Source organism: Rana temporaria, chromosome 9 (assembly GCF_905171775.1).
Source record: "Rana temporaria chromosome 9, aRanTem1.1, whole genome shotgun sequence".
Taxonomy (NCBI): Eukaryota; Metazoa; Chordata; class Amphibia; order Anura; family Ranidae; genus Rana; species Rana temporaria.
In genome coordinates this window covers 125,819,679-125,846,283 of record NC_053497.1, presented here as the reverse complement: position 1 = coordinate 125,846,283, position 26,605 = coordinate 125,819,679, and the positions used below count along the sequence as shown (strand labels likewise).

General features: G+C 43.3%; 1 protein-coding gene across 1 annotated transcript; it reads right to left on the bottom strand.

The window, feature by feature from the left end:
• Positions 1-131: 131 nt before the first annotated feature.
• Positions 132-26,605, bottom strand: LOC120914017 (bile salt-activated lipase-like). The gene is made up of 11 exons (XM_040324440.1): positions 26,497-26,605; positions 22,794-22,947; positions 19,999-20,121; positions 16,319-16,516; positions 14,695-14,825; positions 10,782-10,889; positions 9,591-9,708; positions 6,384-6,570; positions 2,534-2,737; positions 798-995; positions 132-340 (listed from the first exon to the last, which is right to left on the bottom strand). The coding sequence occupies exons 1-11, from the start codon at positions 26,560-26,562 to the stop codon at positions 166-168; spliced, it is 1,662 nt and encodes a 553-aa protein (XP_040180374.1). The 5' UTR covers positions 26,563-26,605; the 3' UTR covers positions 132-165.

Sequence of the window (26,605 nt, the reverse complement as noted above, 5' to 3'; positions counted from 1 at the left end):
TAAAAAATGTTGTTTGATACAGTCCTTTATGAAATAAAATATCTTCAAGTTAGGTTTTAGATCTAATGTAAGAATTAACATCTGTTCCATCTCTATAGTCATAGACATGAAATAAAAAGTCATAGCCATTGTCTGGTTATCTGATTTTATTGATCAGTGAAGTTTCTAAACACTACGTAGGCGGCGATAGGCCTGGGCCCAGAAGCGGACATAAGGTGACCGTAGTCCTTGTTTCAAGGACTTGTAGGTGATGTCCTTGTTAATTTCTAGATATTGACCGTACTGGGTGTCGTAAGGAAGCCAAGCAGTAGGGACCTTGGATGGACCTTGATTGGGGTCGCTGTGTGACAAAACAGAAAGACAATTAATAGATCTAACATACGCAATAAACCTCAAACCACCAACCAACATAGGAGCAAGTTTATAAAGACATAAACATCTATACGTATTTGTTTTTCCACTGAAACCCCCCAGACAATTTCCAATTATTACACATTAATTTCCCAACAAGACCCGCTTTTACTAGCGGAGGACTAAAAATAAAAATGATGTACGTCTCTGTCTCCTATATTATTTCACTTCACCAATAATGCAAACCTACCACCATGGCTTTGGAGTGTAAGAGAAAACCCACACAAGCAGAGGGAGCACATGCAAACCGTCCTGGTTGGGATGCTTTGACGACCCTAGTGCTGCAAGGCAGAAGTGCTAGCCACTGTGCTGTCCATGCAATATCTACCCCATGATGGCAAGAAATCATCTCCCTGACAGTCCACATCTTAAAATTTCCTGCTTACCCAGTTGCAGCAAAATTGGTCCAGTAAGAAATCATGGCCTCTGACACATCTCTGTCCTGGGGTCTGTAACCCAGTGGGGTGGTGAAGGGCTTTCCGAAAATATACTGCAGATCATCAGCATGATCAGCTCCCACCCAGCTGGGGTAAATAGGCATACGTGTGGGATGAGAAAACAGGTAGCTGTAGGTCTTTCCAGTCCTGTAAGAAGAAGGATATTAACATCAGAAGTGAATATATAACATGTTCCCATATGTATTGTATAGGGATGAGCCGAACACCCCCCTGTATCCGAGCATGTAACCTGGCAGGCTGCAGGAAAAGGGGGACGACGATGACGAGAGAGTACTACTTCCTCCCTTTATCTAGCCTTTTGGTAGGAATGGTTGGCTGTACAGTATCTCTGCCGATCCTGACCTCCCTGGGGCCCTAAGCAAAATGACATGGCACATTAAAAATGAGAAGCAGGGGGCGCTGACGACAGTGACATGTCACTCACATTAAAGAAAGTTGAGAAGCGGGGGAGGGGGTGTTCTGCTGTCGGAAATGACTCGGCCAGCGAGTTTAGAAGCGGGGTGAGGGGGCGAAAATGACTTCTCACCAGGCGGGGCCTCTAGTAATTTGGGGGGCCCTTTGCAGCTTTGCAGGGCCCTTTGCAGCTTTGCAGGGCCCTTTGCAGCTTTGCAGGGCCCTAGGCAGCTTGCATAGTGAGCCTATAGGGAGGATCGGCCCTGTCTGCTGGTATGATTGGGGGCTCTGAAGGCTAGTGCTGTCTGGAACAGAAACCGGGGCACAGGAGTAATTCCCCGGGAAGACTGAAGGGTCCCAGTGCATCCTGATTTGAATGGGTCTACCTTGTCTGAACATGGGCTGGGAAGGCATAGAATCCGTGGTGCTGTGCACCCTGGGAGTTGGTTGCCCCAGGGGTGCTCTTAGTGTGAAGTATATTGTCACAGGACTAAATGTTTTTCTGCCCCAGGCCTCTTAGGCGAAGCCTGGGGCAATTTATGTTACCAGGCCTTGAGGCCTAGCCTCTACATCGGCACTTTCAATTATTACGTTTTTTTCTTACTTCTCCTCACATTTGTCACTTTTGCATCTGTGTTTTTTTAGGAGGTTGTGGGACCTCAGGCCTACCCTAAAGTCTCCTGAACAGGGGGGGGGGGGGTCCTCTCTTCCGGAGAGCCCCTCCTCACTTAGTACTTGATGGTCGGCTTTGGTTGACCATGGGGAGAGGGATCCGCAAGGCCTTTTGACCAAATTGACTGTTCAAACCTTGTCCCTGTCAGGAGCCTTTTGCCCCAGGGGTTCAGGGTAAGGGCAACAGTCCCTAACATTGTACGAAGGCTGGCCATATGCCTCAAGTTTCAGCTGAATTGCATGAAATTGAAGTCGTGGGTTGCCCTGCAAACACCACTTGGCTCAACAAAAGTCTATTTAAAATCGATTAAGCCAGGTGGAAAGTTGCTGCAGCGCCACTGTATTCAAGCAACTTTGCAAATGGGATTCAACTGATTTCTATTTTATTTATTTTTCTCTCACTGTAAAGTGGAATTCTAGAAGACTGCATCACCTCCCGTGATAGAGACCTACAGAGCGGGGAGGCCGGGTGCACATTATTAATCAGAGCATGAGGATTACAATTACTGTTGGGATGGGTTGTGTTCCTTGTGTCATTTCAAACAAGAGTGTCCCTTTAATTATATGGAAAAACTGACTTATACTTTTGTGCAACTTACCTGGAGGTCATGGCATGATAGGCTAAAGCCTCCTGAGTGGGTACAAGGAAGATGTAATCAGTCTCTGCATCAATAACGGTTTTCTTCATAAGTTCCTGTGAAGGGTCGGGCCCCCAATTTGCTGTGTAAAGGTTATAAGCCACACCTCCTTCATTTGATCCAATGGGAAGTGTAAGATCTGAGATCAGCTTCTGTACCTCAACCCTGTAAGAAAGGACAAAGCCCAAATGAAGAGTGGACAAATGAGAACATGGACATTGTAACAGAAGAATGGTCTAATCTGGATATGTTGGTAATTACTGTATTCTGATTACCGTACATTTAATACAAGTGAAGATAGTATTTAGTATATACATTTCTTTTTTTATTTTGCATAACTTTTTATAGTGCACATTTATATCAAAGGCCAAGCCATCCAGCAAAAGTAGCAGTGACTGGGGTGGGACCAGGGGCGGACTGACCCGACGGCCCCATGCCACTAGGGGGCCCCATCAGGGTTACCAGGCTCACTAAAACCAGGGACAGTATGTAAAAATCTTTTTACATCTGTCCCTGATATGTCTGAAACCGACATGCTTTTTGATGTGATAATCCCGAGATTTTAGCTGCCCCGCCTCTGCACTGCCTCCTGGCATGGTGGCCATCTGTAAGCCCAGGGGGGCCCATAATCTTCTATTGCCCGGGGGCCCCATGAGTTGACAGTCCACCCTTGGGTGGGACAAACTATAACACAACCTGCAACTGATTATTTTCTAACGAGAAAAAAAATAAAAAGCCTTTTCCTTGCTGTATTATAGTGCATTCTGTACCCCATTTTGAGTGCAGAATGGCCCCAGAAATGAAACGGAACTTCAAGTCAAATTAGAGGCATCCCCTGCAACATTTAGATTTTTGGTAAAGATTCCTTCTTACACCCTTCCTGACCAAGGGCGGATCCAGAGTCTAATCTCGGGAGGGGCACTGCCAGAAAATAATGTGTTGCTTACAGAACTCAATTAGGTGTCCGGTGTGTCCGCTGCAATGTTGCAGTACCGCTAAAGCCAATGTGACATTGTCTCGGGGCCCCCCCCCCCCCCTGGATCCGCCGTTGTTCCTGACCAGGCCAGTTTTTTGCGATTCAGCTTTGCCTTACTTTAACTGACAATTGTGTGGATATGCGATGCTGTACCCAAACAAAATCGATGTCCCTTTTCCCCCCACAAATGGAGGTTTTTTTTTTTTTTTCAGTGATATTTGATCACCTCTGCGGTTTTAATTTGTTGTGCTATAAACATAAAAAAAACTAGAATTTTGAAAAAAAATGTTATCATTTTATTTTCTTTCGCTTATAAAAGTCATCCAATAAAAAAAATCGAATTTCTTTAATCGATTTTAGGCAAATTTGTATTCTGCTACATAGTTTTGGTAAAATGTTATATCAATGTATATTGATTGGTTCATGCAAAAGTTATAATGTCTGCAAATTATGGGATATTTTTATGGAATTTTGTATTTATTTTTTACTAGTAATGGCGATCAGCGATTTTTTTTTTTTTTTTTTTTTTTTTTTTTTTATTCTTTATTTATTTATTTTTTCTAGCGAGATTGCGACATTGCAGCAGGGAAATAGGACATTAAGTGACACTTTTGGTAACCCGTGAAATTACAGGGATCAGTGCTAAAAATATGCACTGTTACTGTACTAAACACTGGCAGCGAAGGGGTTAACACCAGGGGCAATCAAGGGGTTAAGTGTGTTCCCTGGGAGTGTTTTCTAACTGTGTGGGGGATGGACTGACTGGGACAACAGAGATCCGTGTTCCTGCTTGGCAGGAAGACAAGATGTCTATGTCCTCCCCTGTCAGAATAGCGATCTGCCATGTTTACATAGGCAAATCCCGGTTCTGCCTCTGTAGGGAAGGATCGCAGTTGGCTGGCAGATATTACGTCCGCCGGACCCACTGATTGGTTTCCCTTCTGGCCAATTTGCACGTGCCCACACGGGCTAGTGCACAAAACGACATACAGGTATGTCGATCAGTACAACTGCGGTGGTCGATAAGTAGTTAAAGCGTGTCTCCACTTTTGTTGGAAAAAAAAAAAAAAAACATTCCCCTCTGGGTGATCTCTGTACATTACAAGAATTTTAACAAACTTTGTTGCAGAGTCCGACCTTTTGTTATTCTGAAGAAATCCCTGTGTTTCTCTGTGTCCATGTGGAAGTGAGTCTAATGGTGGCAGGGCTCTAATGAGAAAAGCTGCTGGGTCTGCATCCCTTTAGACATGATTTCCTATTGAAAGTATCTCCCCAAAAATGACATTTTTGTTGCAGAGGATGCCTGAAATCTGACTTGTATCTTAGTTTAGACTTCTGGAAAAATCAGTGAGCCAATCGCACAAGCAGGAAATGATGTTTCTGGGGCGTGTTCTGTACACAGAATGCGTACTGAACACCTCCAGGTTGCCATATTGCATTGCATTTTCAGAAAATTACAGTGCTGTAGATAGGAAAGGAAATTTTTAATAACATTCAATTACAATATGACTTGTGTCGCAATTGTATACGCTATGTTATTTTTTTCTTTATTTGCTATTTTCATTCCCCACGAAAGTGGAGTTGCCCTCTAAAGTGACCACAGACAGCAATTTGTTAATGATCTATGTAAAAGCAACCATAAAGAAGTGATTTATCATTGATTACAAATATTTAAAAAAAAATTTCAATTGTAAATTATTTTAATAATTACATTTTTAAATGCAATAATTTGTTTAACATTTTTAAAATGTAGTAAAATTATATGAAAATTAAATAAGCAAATAAGATCTTAAAATATTAAATAAGATAACATTTAAAAAGATCCATAAAAGCACTGTTTTCTATTCCAAGCTGTACTTTTATAGGAGGGAGCAATGCACTTGCATGTTATAAAAAAAAATAATAATATACCGTAAATAAAATGTCATTTAAAAAAAAAATACATACTTTATCAATTGTTTTTGATAGATCGTATTTTCAATCTCTTAATTATATAATCAGTCTGCATTGTCTGACAAACATGCAAATATTCATTCACCCAATCAGAAACGGCAGATAAAATTCCACCATGGCCAATAACTTTCCAGTATTGAAATCAATTGAAAGTTTACAAAAGTTGATCGAGTGGGAAGTCTGGGGCTTACAGTTTGATAATTTTAGCTCCATTAAATTATCTTATTGATACATGTATGGCCACCATAGGACTTCACAGCTACAAGGATTAAGGTGGAGCTTTCATTTTTATTACTACACTGAGATTACTGAGCTGGTGAGAATGAAGGCAGAGCTTCCAATGCAGCAGTCAAAGAACATTCTAAAGCCTGGTACACACGATCGGATTTTCCGCGGACAAAGCATAGGACTTTTTGTCCGAAGGGCGTTGGCCGGGAATTTGTCTTGCATACAAACAGTACACAATTGTTGGCCAACAAACGCAAAACGATATTTTTTTTAGCTCTTTAGCGCCACCCTTTGGGCAACTTCTGCTTATGTTTTGTGTTATGGTTAGCATTGCTCCTGAGCATGCGTGTTTGTACTTTGGATTTTTTTCCGAAGCACTTCTGTACACGCGATCGGATAATCCGACAACACACATTTGTTGTCTGAAAATTTTAAAGCATGCTATCCAACATTTGTTGGCGGAAATTCCGACAACAATTGTCCGACGGAGCATACAGTCGGATTTTCCGACAACAGCCTGTCATCACACAATTCCCGTCGGAAAATCCGATCGTGTGTACGGGACATTGACATCAATTCAGAAAAGAGAAAAGTCTGTTTTTTGGGGGGTTTTTTCTCAACCAAATTAGAGTTTCTCTGAGGTCAGATACGTACTGGGAAATCTTATGCAGTGGTTCGTTTATGACGGATAGATCCATGCCAGCAAACATATGTCCATCCATGTTGTTGGATCCGGCCAAATAATCCACATCAGCAGCATTGGAGAACAGGTTAGCTGGATCATCGGGGATGAAATCTCCATCGATGACCGGTGAGTAGGCCAAGTAGTGTACAACGGGGTCTATCATGTAGGAGGAGAGGGAAAACATTTTAAACGGAGCTCAAGGCAAAATGAAAGTATGCGTGTATAGATTTTCTAGTTTTGTATAGAAGTATATACTGTATATATAAAGTAGTTGTAAATGCTTTATTTTTGGAACCCCCCCCCCCAAAAGTGTCATACTTGCTCTGTGTAATGGTATTGTACAGAGCGGTCCTGATCCTCCTCTTCTTGGGTTGCCTGCCAGAGCTCTAAGCTCCGCCTAGTGGAAGCCGCTTTCTAGGGGGTCACACATGCGAGCAAGCTCCCAAGCCAGGCTGTGTGAGTCTATAGACACATACTGGGCAGCTTGGCTCCTCACAGGATTTCATCAACAGCAGTAGGAGCCAATGGTTCCCATTGCTGTCTCTGGGCCTGTGTGAAGAGAGAGGGTAGCGCTGGCTGCATCTCTGCACACAACGCTGGGTCGGAATAGGACTCAACTAAGTATATGGGGGGGGGTTATACTTACTGAGACATATATTTTTTTTTTTTTTTTTTATCCTAATGCAGGGAATGCATTAAAGTAGTTGTAAACCCTTACATATACCCAGTGAAGTGTCTGGCCTGAAACAAATCCTCCTATATAAGTTGTAGCTGTTTATCTGCAGTCTGCTCAAAGGGCATAATTTATAAAACTTGTCAGGAAAAAAAAGGGGGTGGAGAGCTGAAGTTACACTCTGCAGAGCTCAGAGAGGAGAGCTCTGAAAGCTGATTGGAGAGAAGGTACACAGCACCCAGGAACAGAGCTGAGGCGGTCAATCATCTGGAGATCCCTCCCCGGTCGCCTGTTTTCTCTTGGTGTCAGGCAATCTTTTGGAAGTAATAGCGAAGGAAGCAGCAGTTAGAATTACACTTATGCTCTTAATTGAAACAAGTACACACTATAGTGGGATATGCTTTGTTCTTATTGCATGTCTGAGGTTTACAAGCTCTTTATGACGGCGGTGTGGCTCTTGTTCTGGGTGGATGTCATATGAAGGCACCCAGAACGGTCGCTCTCGCGCGCCCCTGGGGGCGTGCAGCAATATCGATCATGGCTGAGTCGCTAGGGTATGGTGCGACCCTGCTCTCTGTAATTGGCTGTGTCCAATCACAGCCGGTTACATGTAAACACAAAGATGCCGGTAATGGGCGCTTTTCGTCTCACACTGATAAGAGTGTGAGGAGAGCAGATCAGCGGCATCTCCTTACAGAGTACATCTAGGCATGGAATTGTGGCACAGATAATCAGTGCCCTGATTACAATAAAGCGCCCACCAGTGCCAGCAATCAGTACCCATTAGTGATGCCAATCAGTGCTGACTATCATCCATCAATGCCTATCCGTGCTGCCTATCTGTGCCCACCAGTGCGGCATATTCGAGCCACCTAATCAGTGCCGCCTCATCAGCGAAAGAGAAAAATTACTTTATTAACAAAATTTTGTGACAAACTAAGAAAAACATAATTTTTTTTCTCAAAATGTTCTGTTTTTTTCCGGAAAAGATAAAAAAAAAAAAAGAGGTGATTAACTACCACCAAAAGAAAGCTCTATTTGTGTAAAGAAATTGCTAAAATTTCACATGGTTACAGTGTAGCATGACCACGCAATTGTCATTCAAACTGTGACATGACATGGGCAGGAAAGGGGTATAAGTGCCCAGTATTGAAGTAGTTAAAGGGGTTTGTAAAGCTTAAACATTGGTTACCTTAATGCTTTCCTTGCATTAAGGTAAAAAATGTTTAGGCATTTTCTACCCGAGTCCTCATTTGATGCAGCGCTGTGCAAATATCCAGCTCTTCTCTCCCCTCACTTACTAGCTTTACTGGGGCACCAAGAGTCATTGGCTCCCGCTGCTGTTAATCAAAGCCAATGATGAGTGGGCGGGGTTGAGTTCTGCTGTCTGTCCAGTGTGGGCACTGGACAGAAAGCAGCGCCAGCGGGGGACCCGAGAAGAGGACAATCGGGGCCATTCCGTGCAATTCTATTTTATTGTACTTTTTATTTACAGTCACTTTAAGGTAAGCCTCGCCTTGCCCTTAGAACTACTTTAAACCCCTGTCAGTTTATTTATTTTTTGCTGTCTCTATCCCCTAGTGGAGATTTCCATTTGCTTCCTGTCGCAGTGACACAAAAAATGAAAAAGAAAATGACTGAAAATTGATGGGGAATCCTCTTTTAAACATTTGTCACCAGGATACACTATTCCCTTTGAAGTGATGTTTGGTCAATTACTACATACAATGTTCTGTGGTGCAACCTCAAAGAGTTTCTTCATCCTATATGATCTTCAGGTAAAGAGATCTCTGCACTCCTCCTGCCAGGGTCTTTAACAAGGGAGCCCGTCTCTCCTTTTAATTCTCTATAGAATGCAACAGGGTTAAGCATTCAAAATCCCAAGGTGGGTTGCAACTCAAAAAGGCAGAAGGTGACTCAACTTTTGGGGCAAACTAATAATAATAATAATAATAAAGTCCAGCTTCCTGACACCAAGAGAAAAAAGGTGACGGATGGAATCTCCAGCTGATTGACAGCCTCGGCTCTATTCCTGTGTGGAGGGAGGCGTGTCCCTTCCCTCCAACCAGCTCTCAGAAAACTCTTCACTGAGTGTAACGTCAGCTCCCCCCCCCCCCCCCCCTTTATTTCTTAAGTTCTGAGTAAACTTGGAAAATACATTTTAGTGCTGTCCTTTCCCTGGTGGGAAGATTTGATCTCCCCTCCTGTCCATGTAACAAAAGGACAAGAAATGAGTAGCAGTTGTCACAGGACAAGAAACAACCTACACTGACAAATATCTGACCAGAATGCCTGACCAGTTCTTACAAATTTATAATGAAAATCTATTGTGTACCATAGGTGCGTGCTTCACCTATGTTTTTTTAAATATAATTTAATACCTTCACACACATAGGTCGAACTTTTTTCAACCTCACCTACTATGTTACCCACCGGGGGGGGGGGGTGGGTAACATAGTAGGTGAGGTTGAAAAAAAGTACTCTCCTCTCAGTAAAAACTCACAGGCAAGGTTTCCTAGATCCAGTTTGTAGGCCAGTGTAAGGGCTCTGGGGTCTGTAACCCTCAAACAGTTGGCCAGGGCAGCAGTGTCATCTACGGGACAGCCAACATTTCTGGCCACCTAGGGGGAAAATATTAAAAGCATTAAAAACCGAAAAAGGTATTATTAAAACTTGCTACATATACAGTACAGTCATATATTTGAGAAGCAGAACTGACTTAGTGTATTTTATTCAGCTCATAAAAAGCGGGCATGCATGGATAATACTGTATGTGCATTCCTTTACAGTTCTATGCCTTGTGTTTTAAAGAGAACCTGTCAGGAAAACAGACACGTGGAAAATCCGAAGTTCCAGCACTGGAGGCTTCCATATATCTACAGGGTGGGCCATTTATATGGATACACCAAAAACAAAAGTTGGATTCAAAATGGCCACCATGGTCACCACCCATCTTGAAAAGTTTCCCCCCTTACATATACTAATGTGCCACAAACAGGAAGTTAATATCAACAACCATTCCCATTTTATTAAGGTGTATCCATATAAATGGCACACCCAGGTAGATCCATATAAATGGCACACCCTGTACATTAAAATGCAGTGCAAAATCCATGGCAGGAAAATCTGTGAGCTTTGCCCTACCGCTGTACCACCACTAGATCGGTGAAGTCACAGGGGTAATCATGCCCAGCACTTAGCTGGTGACCACTCAGGGTAGTTACAGATCAAAGCTTCGAGGCCTCACGTAGTCTGAAGGAGTCTTCCTCCTGGAGAACATCGATTTATAGCGGGGGGGTCTTGAAGGTATTAAAACCACAGGGTCAGGCTGAAAACCAGACAACTAACATTTTCAGATGTAGCGATGGTAGCCTAATGTCCCTCTCATGATAGATTTACTTTAAGAAATTGGTTCCAAATCTGTACATTTCTGACTTGGCGGTTGAGATTAAAGAATGAATGGCCATTTGTATGAGACCCAGGTTTTAATGCATTACATGGATAGAAAATGGACTCTTCGTACACCTGCATTCATTTAACTTATGTGTTCACAAACAGTTCCAATATATACTCACTCCCCTATGTTCTCATGTTTTGTACCAAGCCCCACTAAGGAAGGAAATTTGTTGTTACACTTCACTGTATATGTCCAGTTGGATATAACCTACATCTGAACTTCATCAACACCACTTACCTGTTGAGCCCAGACAAGAGGGTCCCGCTGAATAGCCCATGGGGACAGACCTGTGCCACTCTGGCTGATGGCACGCTTGATGAGTCCGACATTGTAAGGAGTCAGGGTCTACAAACCAGCAGCAAGGGACAGAGCAGAAAAAAAACAAATGATTACTCACATACCCACAAACATAAGATGATCATCTTACAAAATAGATTTTAACACAGCCAACCAAACATTCTGGGTGAAAGAATCCACCATCCATTCAGGCCCGGATTTACTCCCTTTGCCGCCCCAAGGCCAGGTCCTTAAAATGCCACCACACCCACCCACCCAATCACATAGGGGGCCTTCATCCAGACCGGCCCAGGGCACAACACATCAGGGTACAGTGCACATCAGGGCACGGTCCAGAGCTCAACACATCAGGGCACAGCACATGAGGGTATGGGGCACAGCACATCATGGCACAACATGTACGGGGCACAGCACATCATGGCACAACATGTACAGGGCACAGCACATCGGGCAGGGGGGCACATGGCACATCAGGGCACATAGTTTACCAGCCAGCATGCAGAGTAGCGCAGGAAGCGTGTGTAATAAGTTCTCTCTCATGTCACTCTGCTCCCCGGCGGCCTCTCTTCTCGTCCATCCCAGATGATGTCACAAGCAAATGGGGATGGACGAGAAGAGGGGCCACCGGGGAGCAGAGAGACATGAGAGCGGCGCCGCCCCTGCACCCACTGCCACCCCGAGGCCTGGCCTCGGTGGCCTTGTCTGGAATCCGGGCCTGCATCCATTGCTATTGTTTCCCCTAGAATAGGCTGGTACTAGAGGATATTAGTACAGTGTAAAAATGTACATGTTCAGGGGATACAAGCATGCATGTTTATGCACATACCTGACCTTACTTGCTAATGAAAAGCTTTCAAGCATTCTCAGAGACTCCCAATTGAGATTTCCTAATGTTTGGGAGCCATGGCTTTGGTATAAAGTTCTAACCCTGGATCCATTTACTTCTAATTATGAACACCTAATTTTCACATCTAGTTCTGAGCCCCGAGGAGGGTACTGCCCCCCCTATGCCAAGGGATTTTAAAAAAAACTGCCCATTGGCTGAGATACCCCATATACTCCTAATCTGTCCTTGCATTGCCCTTGTCTTAGGTACCCGGCCACCTAGCGACAGAAGAGAGAAGTGCAGCAATTCCAGACTTAGGGTGAAAATCTATTGATCCATAGCAATTAGCCAAGGCAACTAACCTGGCAGGTAAATTTAAGAGCAACCCTGCCTAAACATCAGGGTGCTACACACAATACATGCTTAAGACACAATGCCCACACCGAGGGACCTCTGTATATTCTGTGGTCCTAACTCTAAATTTCTAGAGTCTCCATAGTAGGAGCACATACAAGAATGGATAGATTAAGGGCAGGTGTGCCTGGAGGGAGCCCACCCCTCCTTAAAAGCACAGCGACACACGCCTATGCCACAAGGTCCAAAACATTAATGAAGCACCTTAGATCTACCAAGTAAAAAATGCATAGGATCCATATTATATTTGGTCTTTAATAAATCATAATTTTATTCTGGTAAACAATATGTTGGATGTCAGATTGTGAAACCTTGTCAAATGAAAATATGGATGTATTTGGGATAGTACCATACCATACCCCTCAGGTCCTTTGATTGGGTAAAGTTAGTTCTGCGACAACCTCTTCACAGACAACATGAAAACTGGTATACCTGGCAACTGCAGCTCCCATTAGACATTTAATCTACCATTGATACTGAAAGTCACTTTTCTGAGGGGTATTGGCTCTTGTACATAGATGTCACAATTATCCTGGCATGGAACAAAGACCAGAAATTGTTACTTAAAGTGGATCTCCCCACTCCCTTTTCAGCCGAATGCAAACTTTCTTGCGTGTTGTAGTAATTTCAGATACTCACCTGTCCAGCGGATCCAGCTGTGTCCTGCAGAATCCTCTCAGAATTATGCCCCGCGTCACCATCTTCTTATGTGACGTCATCATGAGGCCCACCTACTCTCACAATGATGCACAACTATGCCCGGACCCCTCCTTCTTTCTTATTGAAGGAATTGCCTTCTGGGATATGTGATGCGCATATCCAAGGAGGCACAGCGAGCATAAGCAAGAAAAAAAATTGTGCGCTGTGTGAAAAGGAAGGGTGGAGAGAGGAAAACTTAAATTTGAGGGTGAAGATCTGCTTGAAGTATTTTTTTTCTTTTGTTTTACTGATGATATTGTCCATTTTGTAATAACTTTTCTATAAATGTTTACTTTACCATTTTTTTTCCCATCATAATTATATTTAAGAAGTATTATCGGAATCTCTGAATGCTCTAATTGGAAATGAAAAAACTCAGTTACATTCCTGCCTGGGAGTGGCAGCGTGTGATACAGACATATTCTTTCTTTAAAGTTGTGTAGTGCCCCCTTTACTTTCAGAAAGGGCACTACGCTAAAGTTAGTGGGAGAATGAGAGAGATAAGTTGCTCTCATTCTTAATTTTGTTAAATTTGGCTGTCGCCAAATCCTGGATTGTCCTGTGGGTCAGTCTGTGCGTCCAGAGATACGGTCTCATCTCTGGACGGCAGATGGCGCCAGAGGGATCCAGGCAGAGCCACTTCTTCCCAGCAGCCAATGAGAGGAGTTGAGCCTCGCTGTGCATGCTGGGAGGGGGTATTTCTCTGGCGGAGGCCGTTGTTCTGGGTTCTTTGCGGGTTCCTGGTTCGGCACCCACCTTTAGGGTGTGCACACATCGTGGGCCCCACCACTATGGCCTACCTGGCCTGGGGTCGCGCGCCACGCGGAGTTCCAGACTCTGGGCCCTCCTGGCCTGGAGCCACTGATGCCACAAAGGGGCCCCAGTGACTAACTGGGTCCCCAATTCTATTGAGGAGATCCCAGGCTGTATTTCGTTCGGTGGGAGATCAGCTTGAGGAGAACCCGAAGGCAGGTTATCCAAAAGGGCTTGAACGAACCATCGGGGATCTGGTGACTTGCACTGTCAACCGGTGACCCTGGCGTGATCTATTGGGAGGATTCGCTCTGCTGTTCACATTGTCAGCATTGAGCCTGTGGCAGAGGTTTCATCTGGCATCCTAATCTATTCAGAGCCAAGTCGGTGGCAGAGACTTGTTCCTCCCAGCAACCTAAAGTGACACTCCGGCTGCCAGGCCTGTGGCAGAGGTCTGTCCGATGGCACTTCACCCACTCTGGCTAGAGTGGCGACGTATTGTTACAGCTGTAGAAAAGCAGGACTGCTTTTCCTTATCTAAGGCCTGATACTGCAAAGTTACTTTATTTCATCAACCTTTCCTGTCTACTTCAAGTTGATGTTGGTCGTGTTGGACCTAGAAAATAAAGCATTCAGAAAACTTCAACTACAGATTGGACAATTACTGCTCTACTCACTACCTTCACCCCGAGACATCACATAGAGGTAACTTAATACGCCAATCCCAAAACAATCAGCGGCTCCTGAGGGGGTAGCGCTACAGTTGTTTTAACTAAAACATGTGTTGGCAGCTATCTTGTGCATGTAAATGTTTAACTGCTCAGTTAAACAGCCTCAGTAACCATTCACTCTCAGTCTACTGGTCTAACTGGTCTAATTGTTGCCCCACCAGGCCGAGTGTGTAATATATCACTTTCTGGTCTCAGCTACTGACAGCTTGGTGCCAGATACTACAGCATACCATTAGACGTCTAGTGGCATCCATGCCTTGACAGGTAATTGCTGTTTTGGCACCAAAAGGGGGACCTACTCAATATTAGCTGGGTGGTCATAAAGTTATGGCTGATCAAAATATATGGAAGCAACAGCAAAGCCTAAAGACCATTACATCTTTACTTTTACAGTCACATGATATGCAGTGCCGTATTTGGCTTGTCTTACCTGCAGAGAGACGCTGGCAGCCCCTGCAGACTCTCCGAAGATGGTGATGTTATCGGGGTTTCCTCCAAAGGCAGCAATGTTCCTCTTCACCCATGCAATGGCCATATGTTGATCCCACATACCATAGTTTCCTAAATGACATGTACACGATCATTCCTTGACATCGCTTGCCATTTATAGAACACTAGGAAAAAAGTACTTTGGAACTCCAAGTAGAGCCAAGGGTGACAATGAATCCTGGACATACTGACAGATAGGAAGAGATTTGACTGTCTACAGGGTTCTTGGGATTACAAAACATGACCACAGAATTTATTTCGTTATTTCAGGTACTTATATAGCGCTGTCATTTACGTAGTGCTTTACCTATACAGTATATTGTACATTCACATTAGCGCCTGCCCTTGAGGAGCTTACAATCTAAGGTCCATAACTCACATTCATACACGGGCCAAATTAGACAATATCCAATTAACCTACCAGCAGGTCTTTGAAATGTTGGAGGAAACCAGAGTGCCTGGTGAAAACCCAAACAGGCACAGGGAGAACATGTAAATTCCGTGCAGGTAGTGCCATGGTTGGGATTCGAAATGAGGACCCTAGCTAGTGCTGCTAAGCAGAAGTGCTAACCACTGTATTACAGGTTCCATGTGATACACCTGTAGTTAAAGTAGAGTCAAAACGTTTTAGTTTTACTTAGGGTAGGCATGGGTTTAAACAATTTTTTGCGGTTTGTGTTCAGTTGGGGAAACTTTCCAGAACAGACACGCCCCCATTGGAAGATTTCCCCTTAGCTCTTGCGACATTTTGGATTTCCCTTCACTTTTGTCTCAGTGACAATGATCAACCAGGACAAATGGAGAATATAATCATTTAACAGTTTATAACTATTATAATGTTTATCATCATTGTTATGTATTATTAAAAAATAGTTACCAGTATTAATAATAATAAAAAAAACAATGATAATGGTAATAATTTCATTATGATAGAAAATATGAAAAATTGAAAGATCCAAATGTATTTCGGTCTTTCGTTTTTATATTCGGATTTTGGTTCTTTTAAAATTTTGTTCCTTTAGAAAAAAAAATTTTTTTTCGAAAAAAAATGTGTCAAATAGTCTTTCGTTCATTAGGATGCTTCCCAATGATGAATATGCCAAATTTTGACGAAAAAACTATTTCGGAACAAAACAAAATTGCACGGACATTCTAAAACCTTGTCAGGTTTTAAAGCTGTGTGTCCTCATTGGGGTGATTTGCCCTTTCTATTTGTCTTGGCGACCTTTGCCATTGGGTAAGAAACATTTGCAGTTGCCACCAGAACAGGAGATGAGGTGAAATCTTCCAACAGGGACAACTGTCTAAGAGATTTCCTCCACTTCCTGTTGTGCCTGAGGCAGGAAGTGAAGTTAAATTTCCTCAATGGAACACAGACAGCAAAAAAAAAAAAAAAAAGAATTGAGTTTTTAGCCATTCTCTACTCTATATAATGGCAGTTCGAAGATTAATTTCCTTGTTGGGTGGAGTTGGTATTTTACTTAACAGCAGTGTTTTGTTTTTTGTTTTTTATACAGAGGCATGTCTCTAATACAGTCACAGTATTGTTAACTCAAAGGGCTTACCAGGGGCATTGGCATCTCCAGTACTCAAGAATCCCAGTGGTCCCAGACGGTAATTGAAGGTCACAACAATGACATTGCCACGGAGAGCAAGTTCCTCACCATCATACAGGTAGTTGCTTCCAAAATTGGCTCCTTCAGCTGCACCAAAGAGATAGGCTCCACCATAGATCCATACCATAACTGGCAAGTTGGTGGACACTGAAAAGATGAGAATAGTTAGTAAAGATGGGGATTTTTCATTCAAGTGTCTCCTTAGAAATAAGAAGGCAACCTAAAATATTTCTTCCAGCATGTACTGTAGCTCTCATCTGACACTTGAAGCTTGCTTTTAGCCTAAATGCAACATAAAAATAAATTATTTTTATTCAGCACACTCTGTCCATGAAGTGTGTGGACGTTTATGCAAAAGAAAATGTGCTTAAGCCTACGTTCACACTGCTGCGGAAAATCATGCAAGTTCAGCTGAACGCGCACGATTTCATACCCGCATGTCAGTCCGTCTTCGGGGGTCGATTTCAGAGACATCTGTGCGGGTTGATGCAGAGACGTCTATTGAACTTGCACCTCGAAGTAGTGCAGGAACTACTTTTGGGAATCTGTGTGGTGGTGCAAAGTTGGCGTGGCACCGATTGAGACGGTGCCATTGCCTGCAATAGCCGCCGATTTGGCATGCGATTTTACGCATGCCAAATCGGATCAATGTGAACCTGGGGTGAGGAGATAAGAGACAGAAAACATTTTATGGTCTTGAATGAAAGAAGGTATTCCCAGTATACTTTATTTAATAAGGAGCTGCCCCAGGGCTCAAGTCCTGCAGGAACGCGTGGGAACGGAGTTCCTGCACTTTTTTCACAGCAGGAACGCAGTTCCCTTTGCAGGACTAAAGCAGCCGAGAGCAGCCGAGCCAATCCTTCACTAAGCGGCGATGCCCAGCTCGAGTCACTGTCAGGGACAGGCGAACTTTAGTAATCCCTTGTTACTGGCCGCTTCCTGTATATGGATTCATCGGGTAGTGTGTGGGTATTCCGTCACTTCCTCGATGCCGCAATGTCTCCTGGGAGCTTTTGTCATTGTTCCCAGGAGACATTGCGGAGGTCTGCCGCGAGTTATCGCAGGATTTAGAAAAAACATGCAGTTTAGTAATTATGCATATGAGCGTATCATTTGTTTTTTGGTGGGGGGGGGGGGGGATCTTGGGTGGGAGTTCCCACACTTTTTTCCCCAGGACTTGACCCCTGAGCTGCCCTATATGCTTCCTTTTATATATCTTTGTATGCAGTAAACTTTACCTCTGCAGATGACGTAATCAGACTATAGAAAGAAATTTGAACCAGTAAAGACTTTACTGAATCACAATCAACAGCAGAAGAAAGAGAACATTTTCTCACTTGCTTATCTATGAGTATATTCAGACATGGGTCTAGATCTCCCCTGCCTCTGAAGACAGATCCACTTCCAGATTGCACTCCAGAGGATAATGACAGGTGGTGAGGAAGTGACACAACCCCCCCCTCACCACCTGCTCCAACCCCATTTTTGCCGACAATCGTGCTGTAACCCCTTGCATTGCACGCAGTGTGCTGGTGTTTGCGGCTCTCCCTATTGACTTGCATGTGTGGCGTTCGGTAGGCCTGCCACCAAAGAAAATTCCCAGCTCAACTCACCAACAAGCCTACAAGCAACCAAATTGTTCTGTCCAACAGTTTATGTTAAAAACAGGGGTTTAGTTGTCACACATTTGCAAATACATGCGTAAGCTGCAGAGACACTTCATGGCACCCCAGTGTTGTCCAATCTCTATACATTTTTGAGAGCCTTCAAAGCGGCTCTCAAAAAATGTATAGGCTGGTTGTTGAGCTGAGAATTTTCTTTGGTTTTGTTTGACATGCGCCATCCCTCCATGTGTTCTTTGTTGCAAAGGCCAGTCATGGGGGGGGCAGTGACCATTTGTTTGTAATGTTGGCAGTGGTGGCGAGGCATTCCAACCGTGGCAGTTAAACATCCCACTCCACTGCCAATTGCAGCTCAAAGGGGGGGGGGGGGGGGTTGGCAGGCAGCAAAAGCCGCACAATTTTGCTAAACCTCCTCCCCCAACCACAAGTTTAAACAAAGACTGAAATATCCTGTGTGTCTAAACAAGTATTACATCTAGTGATGCCCAAGTCTCATAAAGTAAACAACCCCCCCCCTTCCTTATTTGTGTCCCAAACACTTCCCATCTCAGACACTGCGGTTCATTGTGGGAGGGTTTCCGCGACAAAGTCTCCACCCCCTTCAACATCTTTACATCCCCTGTAGTGGAAGCAGGCAGAGCCTTCGTGAGAGTGGCAACTCTACTCTGCATTCAAGAGCAGTGCAGCATCCTACCCACCCCATCACAGGGAGCTGAAATAGTTGATTGTCACTGTAACCCCTCCCCCCTCATATAATTTTTTTTTTTTACAAAACTTTTTTCAAGCAGACTTTAAGCCAGTTCTGTCTGAGCAGTCTCCAATAAAGTTTCTTGTGGATGATACCAGCAGTGTGCAGCCCTCCTTTTCAGACTTGCATCGTCTACTAAAGGAGTGTGAGTAGGCTCCTGCCAGTCTGCTCCTGCCCTTCACAGCTTAAGTCTTACTAAAACCAATAATAAACTAATGCAGAGGCAATTACTGTATTTATCGGCGTATAACGCGCACACTAATTTTAGGAGGGAAGTTTTAGGAAAAAAACTTTCAACAGCCCCTTTTATATTCCAAAGCCCCCCTGCACATTACACAGATCCCAGCACATTGCACATAGATTCCAGCACATTGCACATAGATTCCAGCACATTACACATAGATCCCCAGCACATTGCATATAGATCCCAGCACATTGCACATAGATTCCAGCACATTACACATAGATCCCAGCACATTGCACATAGATCCCAGCACATTGCACATAGATTCCAGCACATTACACATATATTCCAGTAACTAGATTCCAGTAACTATGCAGGGAGCATCTATTTTTTAGGTTAGCCTGAGCCGCTCCACTCATACAGCTTCGGCGTCAGCCGATACCCGCTTTCCCGCGTCGAGTTTGAATACTGCGCCGGCATATACCAAGCGCAGTACACTCGCGTATAGTCGGCAATGCTCGGCTACTCTCGCGTTCACGTCCTGTACGTCCAGGATGTGAGCGCGAGAGTAGCCGAGCATTGCCGACTATACACGAGTGTACTGCGCTCGGTATATGCCGGCGCAGTATTCAAACTCTGCGCGGAAAAGCGGGTATCGCGTATATCGCGCACCCACGATTTTGCCCTGATTTTCAGGGCAAAAAGATGCGCGGTATACGCCGATAAATACGGTATTTAATTTGATAAACAGTAGATACATTTATATAGTCTTACAGATACAACCGACCCTTTGAGGGCAACCAGAATGCTGATGCGGTCCGCAATGAAATTGAGTTTGACACCCCTGATTTAGGAAAAAAAGTTTACCTGGAATATCAACAGCCTGACTGGGAAATTCCCATGCTAATGTATTTGGTTCCATAGGAATTTTTCAGATTGGTGAAGAGGAGTTTGAGGGACACAATTTTATGTAAAGCAAAAAGGCCTGCGAGTAAGGGACACTTAAAAACCTTAATAGTTCTCTACTCCTAGTTGCAGCCCTTTTAGATACATATAACCCATCCTACCTGCTTACCTGATCTGCCAGCTTGAGGGACCCAGATATTAAGGTACAGGCAGTCAAGGTCTCCATGGGTATCCGTTTGGCTCAATTTGGCTTGGAGACAGCGTGGCTTGTAGTCTGTGGCTTTCAGAGTTCCTATTGTAAAAATGGACAGCAATCAAACTCAAAATCTAAGCTTCATACATAAAAGCTGCTAACAAAAGTCCTAAATTTTTATATGTAAAGTCTACTACATCTTTTCTGCATTTTGAATCAAGCTTAAAAGGAGCAGTAAAGGAAAACATTTTTTTTTGCTGAAATGACTGTTTACAGGGTATAGAGACATAATAGTTAACTGATTCCTTTTAAAAATGATTAAAAATAGATACAAATCAATCATATAATGTACCTGCAGTTTAGTTTTGTTTTTAAACTGGTTTCATGTTTCTGTGAAGTACAGAGACACACAGAACAAAAACAAACAAACACAGGGCAGTGTTTGTTTTTAAAATGAATCTGATTGGTTCTGAGGAGTTTTAGACACACAGTAATCACACCTCCTTGATCATGGACCACAGTGAGAAGCTAGCATGAGTTTTTTCATAAGGAGCCAGACAAGCAGGAAGTGTGGAGATCAGAGAAGGATTACAGCTACTTCAAAGCAAAAACGAACAATGAGGACATGAAACCAGTACTGCAGTAAGGTAAAGGAAGCTATTTAGCTAAAAAAAATGGTTTTCCTTTAGTGACCCTTTAAGGCCGGGTTAACATATGTGCGGCCGCGGTTCCCAGCATGGGGTGTCGGTTCACTGGTTCAGGTGCAAATCCGGTCCAAATTTTTGTCTGAAATCGCATCTGAACCGGACCCAATCACACACAGGACCATTTTGGAATGCAGACCGCAGCCACCCAGAAGCTGTGTGAACCGCCTCCATTGAGAGCCAATCACACTCGCATGTCATGTGAATTGGATGCGTGAAACCTGCATCCAATTCGCACATATGTAAACCCAGCCTAAAGTGCATTTCCACTTTTTCAGCCAAATTGTGATAATACCTTCTTATATTTGTTCCCATTCACGAAGAATAACTTACCTTATAGAGTTTCTAAAGCTGTCCGCCATACAATAGATTTTTTTAATTTTGCTTGCAGGTTGAAAAAAAAAATATCTAACAGATTCCTTTATCCGTCCTAGACAGCATGGATGGATGAATCACCATTCTGGGCTATTGAATTCTGATAGCTGCCTGTTTTCAGTCACATCCCATAAAGAGGGAGTGGGAGGTGGGGCTGAGCTCCGCAGTGTGTGTCTATAGATGCACACAGCCCAGATCAAGTTTGAGCTTGCACCATTGCATAGAGCAGGTAAGCACACTATATACATTTTGAGAAAAAAAAGCTTTATACAATCACTTTAGGGTAGCCATGCATGGCTCAAATTTTGGGTGATTCTTGCTGAATTAGCCATTGTTTGAACCATGAGTGGCCTCCTCGGCACCACCCAGCTAAACAAAAGTGGGTTTAAAAATCAGTTGAGCCAGATGGAAAATTGTCATCTAAACAGTAATTGCATCCTATCAGCTGCACTCACTGTTGGGATAATTAGGGCAGCTGCAGGTGCTGTGGTGGCATAAATACAATAGCCAGAAGGGGAGATTCCTCCATCCACACTGTTTAGCATGGATGTGGGAATCCATTGATGTTTCTCTGGCTCAGCCCATGGACTGAACAAAAGAAATCCAATGCCGCGTAAACACGATCGGATTTTCTGTCGGAAAAACCTTGGATGTTTTTTCCGATGGCATTCCGCTCAAGCTTGGCTTGCATACACACGAAACTTCTCTGAACTTTCGTCCGCCAAGAACGCGGTGACGTACAACACTACGCCGAGCCGAGAAAATGAAGTTCAATGCTTCCGAGCATTAGTCGGAAGTATGCGTATTGTAATTGCTACAGACGTTCGGATTTTCCAATAGGAATTTTTTCCGTCTGAAAATTTGAGAACCAGCTCTCAATCTTTTGTTGGCGGAAATTCCGACAGCAAAAGTCCGATGGAGCCTACACACGGTCGGAATTTCCGTTCAAAAGCTCACATCTGACTTTTGCTGTCGGAATTTCCGATCGTGTGTATGGGGCATTAGTGTATGGCTAGCTTAAGGCTAGAATTGACATACTATTTTACCAGCATACTGTACCACATTTTCATTATAGCATATCAAATAAAACGCTTGCTTTTCTATGGTGGTTATTTCCATGTCAGACTTTACTTCTGTAAAGAATAAGCAATAAGATTAAAGCCGGTGACTCGGAGTGCTCTTGCAAAGAAAATTCTTTATTGGCTACATGTATAAAAGCATGAAACAACAGATGCTAATGCGTTTCGGCTTTTGCAGCCTTCCTCATATGTGAATGCTATGAGGAAGTCTGCAAAAGCCGAAATGTGTTAGCATCTTTTGTATATGCTTTTATATATGTAGCCAATAAAGAATTTTCTTTGCAAGAGCACTCCGAGTCACCGGCTTTAATCTTATTGCTATCTACCACCTTTGGAGTTTAATGCCCTAGCCAGAGCCCTGGACTCCAGCTCCTGGATATAAAATATAGCGGTTGAGCTTGGGTAAAACTTTGATATTTGTAAAGAATAAGCCTTCAGATTATATCCTATACCTGGTTGTGTGTAGCCTGAGATGGAAAGATTTGTTCACTGACACACTTCCCACTTTTATCAAATTACCCTGGACTTGAAATGCTCAAAAGACTTTCCTCTGATACGCTGAAAAATAATATATAAGTGCAAGGAGGTTTGTACAAAAAGCCAAAAGACGTACCAGACCATCCTGAATGTTTCTCAGCTTTTTGAAGGATTCCTGGAGGAGCAGCAAAGGGAATTCCCTTGAAACTGTCAATGTATTTTGGATTCAGAATTCCAATTTGCTTATTCTTTCCTTCCACAAATCCTCCTTCTGTGTAGACGACTCCAAGCTATAAAAAAAATAAATGAAAAAAATAGATATACATGGTGTCCCAAAAGTCTGGATCCATATGCAATAAATAATTAGAAATGATTATTTTCATCCCTATAAAGTGCAGCTGGTCCAGGAACTGTATAGTGATAACACAGACGGGAGTATGGAATATTTTGAGTGGTTCCCACAACAGTGGGAAATGGGAATTAATGTTTTTTTAAGCCCTATGGTAGTGTCAACTGATGCCATGAGGTCATGCTCAAACTGATGCCATGAGGTCATGCTCAAACTGATGCCATGAGGTCATGCTCAAACCGATCCCATGAGGCCATGCTCAAACTGATCCCATGAGGTCATGCTCAAACTGATCCCATGAGGTCATGCTCAAACTGATCCCATGAGGTCATGCTCAAACTGATCCCATGAGGTCATGCCCAAACTGATCTCATGAGGCCATGCTCAAACTGATCCCATGAGGTCATGCTCAAACTGATCCCATGAGGTCATGCTCAAACTGATCCCATGAGGTCATGCCCAAACTGATCTCATGAGGCCATGCTCAAACTGATCCCATGAGGTCATGCTCAAACTGATCCCATGAGGTCATGCTCAAACTGATCCCATGAGGTCATGCTCAAACTGATCCCATGAGGTCATGCCCAAACTGATCCCATGAGGCCATGCTCAAACTGATCTCATGAGGTCATTCTCAAACTGATCCCATGAGGTCATGCTCAAACTGATCCCATGAGGTCATGCTCAAACTGAGCCATGAAATATGGGGTGGGTGGCGTATTTGGTGACAGATTCATTTATTTATTTGGTAGTAATGCTGACAGAGGAAACTTACCTCTTCATGTTACAATCTTTTCTGGTGTCTCAGATGACATTTCTTTGTCGGAAAAACATAAAATATGGTTTCAGCAAGACAGTGCCCAGCCACTCTTTGCTGTTGCTGTGAGAATCTTTTTAAATCAAACTCTTCCAAACAGTTGAGGTCCAGCTGAAAGGCCTCCAGGGTCTTACACCACTCGACTTTTTTTTTTTGGGGGTCATCTGAAGTCCAGCAGTATGTCAACATTGACCAAGAAAACTCGTTGCACCAAACGAGGAAATAATCTTTACGCTTAACATCAGTTTTGTACATTAAGGAATGCTCAACATTTATATAATCGGTGTATACACAAAAGTTGCAAAGTCCAAGGCTGTCAATTTGAGCATTTACATATAACTTTTAAATTGCAGACTTTTGGGATACTCTGTATATGTATATATTGTCATTTTAATTATGTAAAGTGTAAGCTTTCTTTGCTCTTCCAGCTACTAAGGAGCTACCGACATGCAGTGGTGGCCCATCCATACAGGGTGCCCCCCTAATCCATGCGCCCGGCCCCTAATTTACATGAAGGGCACCAGAAGCATGGTTTCCAATGGGGTCCTTTTTTTTTTTAGAAGCACATGGTTAAAGCCTGAGGCTCCAATTCGCTTAAAAAAGGGTGGGCTCAGGGCACAGAGCACTGCGCCCCGGGCCCACCCCTCCCAGCCAATCAGAAAGCAGGTCCTCAGACCCGTTACCCAATTGGGCAAAAGGAGAAGCCGCCCTATTGGCTGCCTAGGAGGAGGAGATGCATGGCTGCATGGCGGCCACCCCCCCCCCCCCCCCAACAGAAATAAACATACCACTAGACGCCACTACCAAGATAGCTTTCATTTGGTGGCCCAAGTGTAGAATGTTACCAGTGATTGGCAGGAGGAGAGAATTGGACTAAAAACATCCATGACCATAGTATTATTGTAATTGTTAATGTAATTGTATATTCAACAGACCAAAGGGAGCCAAAAGAAGTTTATTGTTAGGATCTACATAGCAACATAATAAAGAAGTCTAATAAATTGACTAGCGGGATGTGTTGTGAGGAGGGAAGGTGGTTTTATTTTAAATAAAAGTTTTTTTTTTTTTTTTTTTGAGAATAGATTATTCAGTTGCTCCTAATCCCTTGCTGTGGGTTTGAGCTCTGGTTATCCCCGCATTCCTTCTTTATTTTGTACCCCATGATTATGACTGCTCTTGGATTTCTTTTGAATGCACAATTCTGTAACACAACTTGGCACCATGGGGTTTATTTACTAAAGCTGGAGAGTGCAAAATCAGGCAGAAAACTGTAAGGTGACCTTACACGGGACCCCCACCTCTTTCCCCCCGGTCCCACTGTACAAGAGTCCCGCAATCCCCCGCTTCACCAGTCTGGGGATTTGAAATCCCAACAGCTTAATCTCTTATCCGTACCTCTGAGCATGTACAGACAAGAGGCATTTTCGTTTTAAATTGGTCAGCACTGTCACATGGATGGCACTGACCAATCAGAATCCATCTAGCCCATCCTGTCAGTGCTGCAAGGAGAGGAGAGAAAGCTGCTGGGATTTCAAAACCCTGGTGGCATCCTCATATTAGTGGGGGATTGCAGGACTCTGCTACAGAGGGACCGGGGGAATGGGGAGGGGGTCCAGTGTAAGGTCACTTTAACATTAACACTTTAAGCTTTGGCAATAAAACCTAGAAGCCCATTAGTTTCTATGCAGAAGTGAGCCTGATTTTGCACTCTGTTTAGTAAATAAACCCCATAGTGTCGTTGTACATAAATGTGAACTAGCCACTAAACTTAATACATAGATGTGAACTAGCTAAACAGGATTTCATAGGGCCCATTGAGATCTATGTGGTTAGTTGCAGTGCATATATGGCATGCGTCTTATTTATTGTGATAAGGCAGCTAACACATTGCCAATGCACCAAAATTAATAAAAAAAAAAACAGATGCACCATTGTTTCAAACACAGCACACAACAATGTGCAGTAGGGCATTGTGGCGTGCGGTATTCATGTTCATTGGAACACATGCATGGTGGATTGCAGTAATGCGCATGCTGACACAATGCACCGCGACCGATAGGTCTGCATGGACCATTAAGGTACCAAAACAAGAGCACAAATGATCTTTTGTTAACAGTTTGACTTTTCACCTTGTATAATAATGTCCATATCCTGGAAAGCGAGTCTGTCGGTTTTATTGTCCGACAAACTGCTAAAATATTATCATTGATCTATTACAATGTCCTCCCATAATCTTGCTGAACAAATTAATGTACAATCCAGCGCTGTCAATAAACCTTTCTGAATGTTATCCCAATACTGCTATGATTGTATGATCCAGCTTGCCCAATCTACCTTTTCTCCAGTACTTACCTTCTATAATAACTTTTGCACACACGTTGTTTGAATAAGCCAAACGCCTACAACTACAATTATTCCTGGTTCTTTACATACATTTCTGATGGTCATTCTACAGAATTAACATATGGTAGCCACGTTTTCCAACCACCATCCCATGTGTATCGTTCGCCTTACTGAGCTTTCGAAAGCCAAATCTTTTTGGTGTCCTTGAAAAAATAACAAATGGAAATCCTGATACAAATTGAGGAAAATTGGCATGCGTCTCCCATCTTTGATGAATCACTCTTCGTGGATCTGTAAAAAAAAAAAAAAAAAAATCTACCAATGCCTTACCTTTGCTGCATGGACAGCAGCCAGGAGGCTGGAGAATGCCAATGTGAGCGCTATCCAGCGAGCCATTTCTGGATACGGTCCCAAAGGGTGTGTTTACTGCTACCTTTAT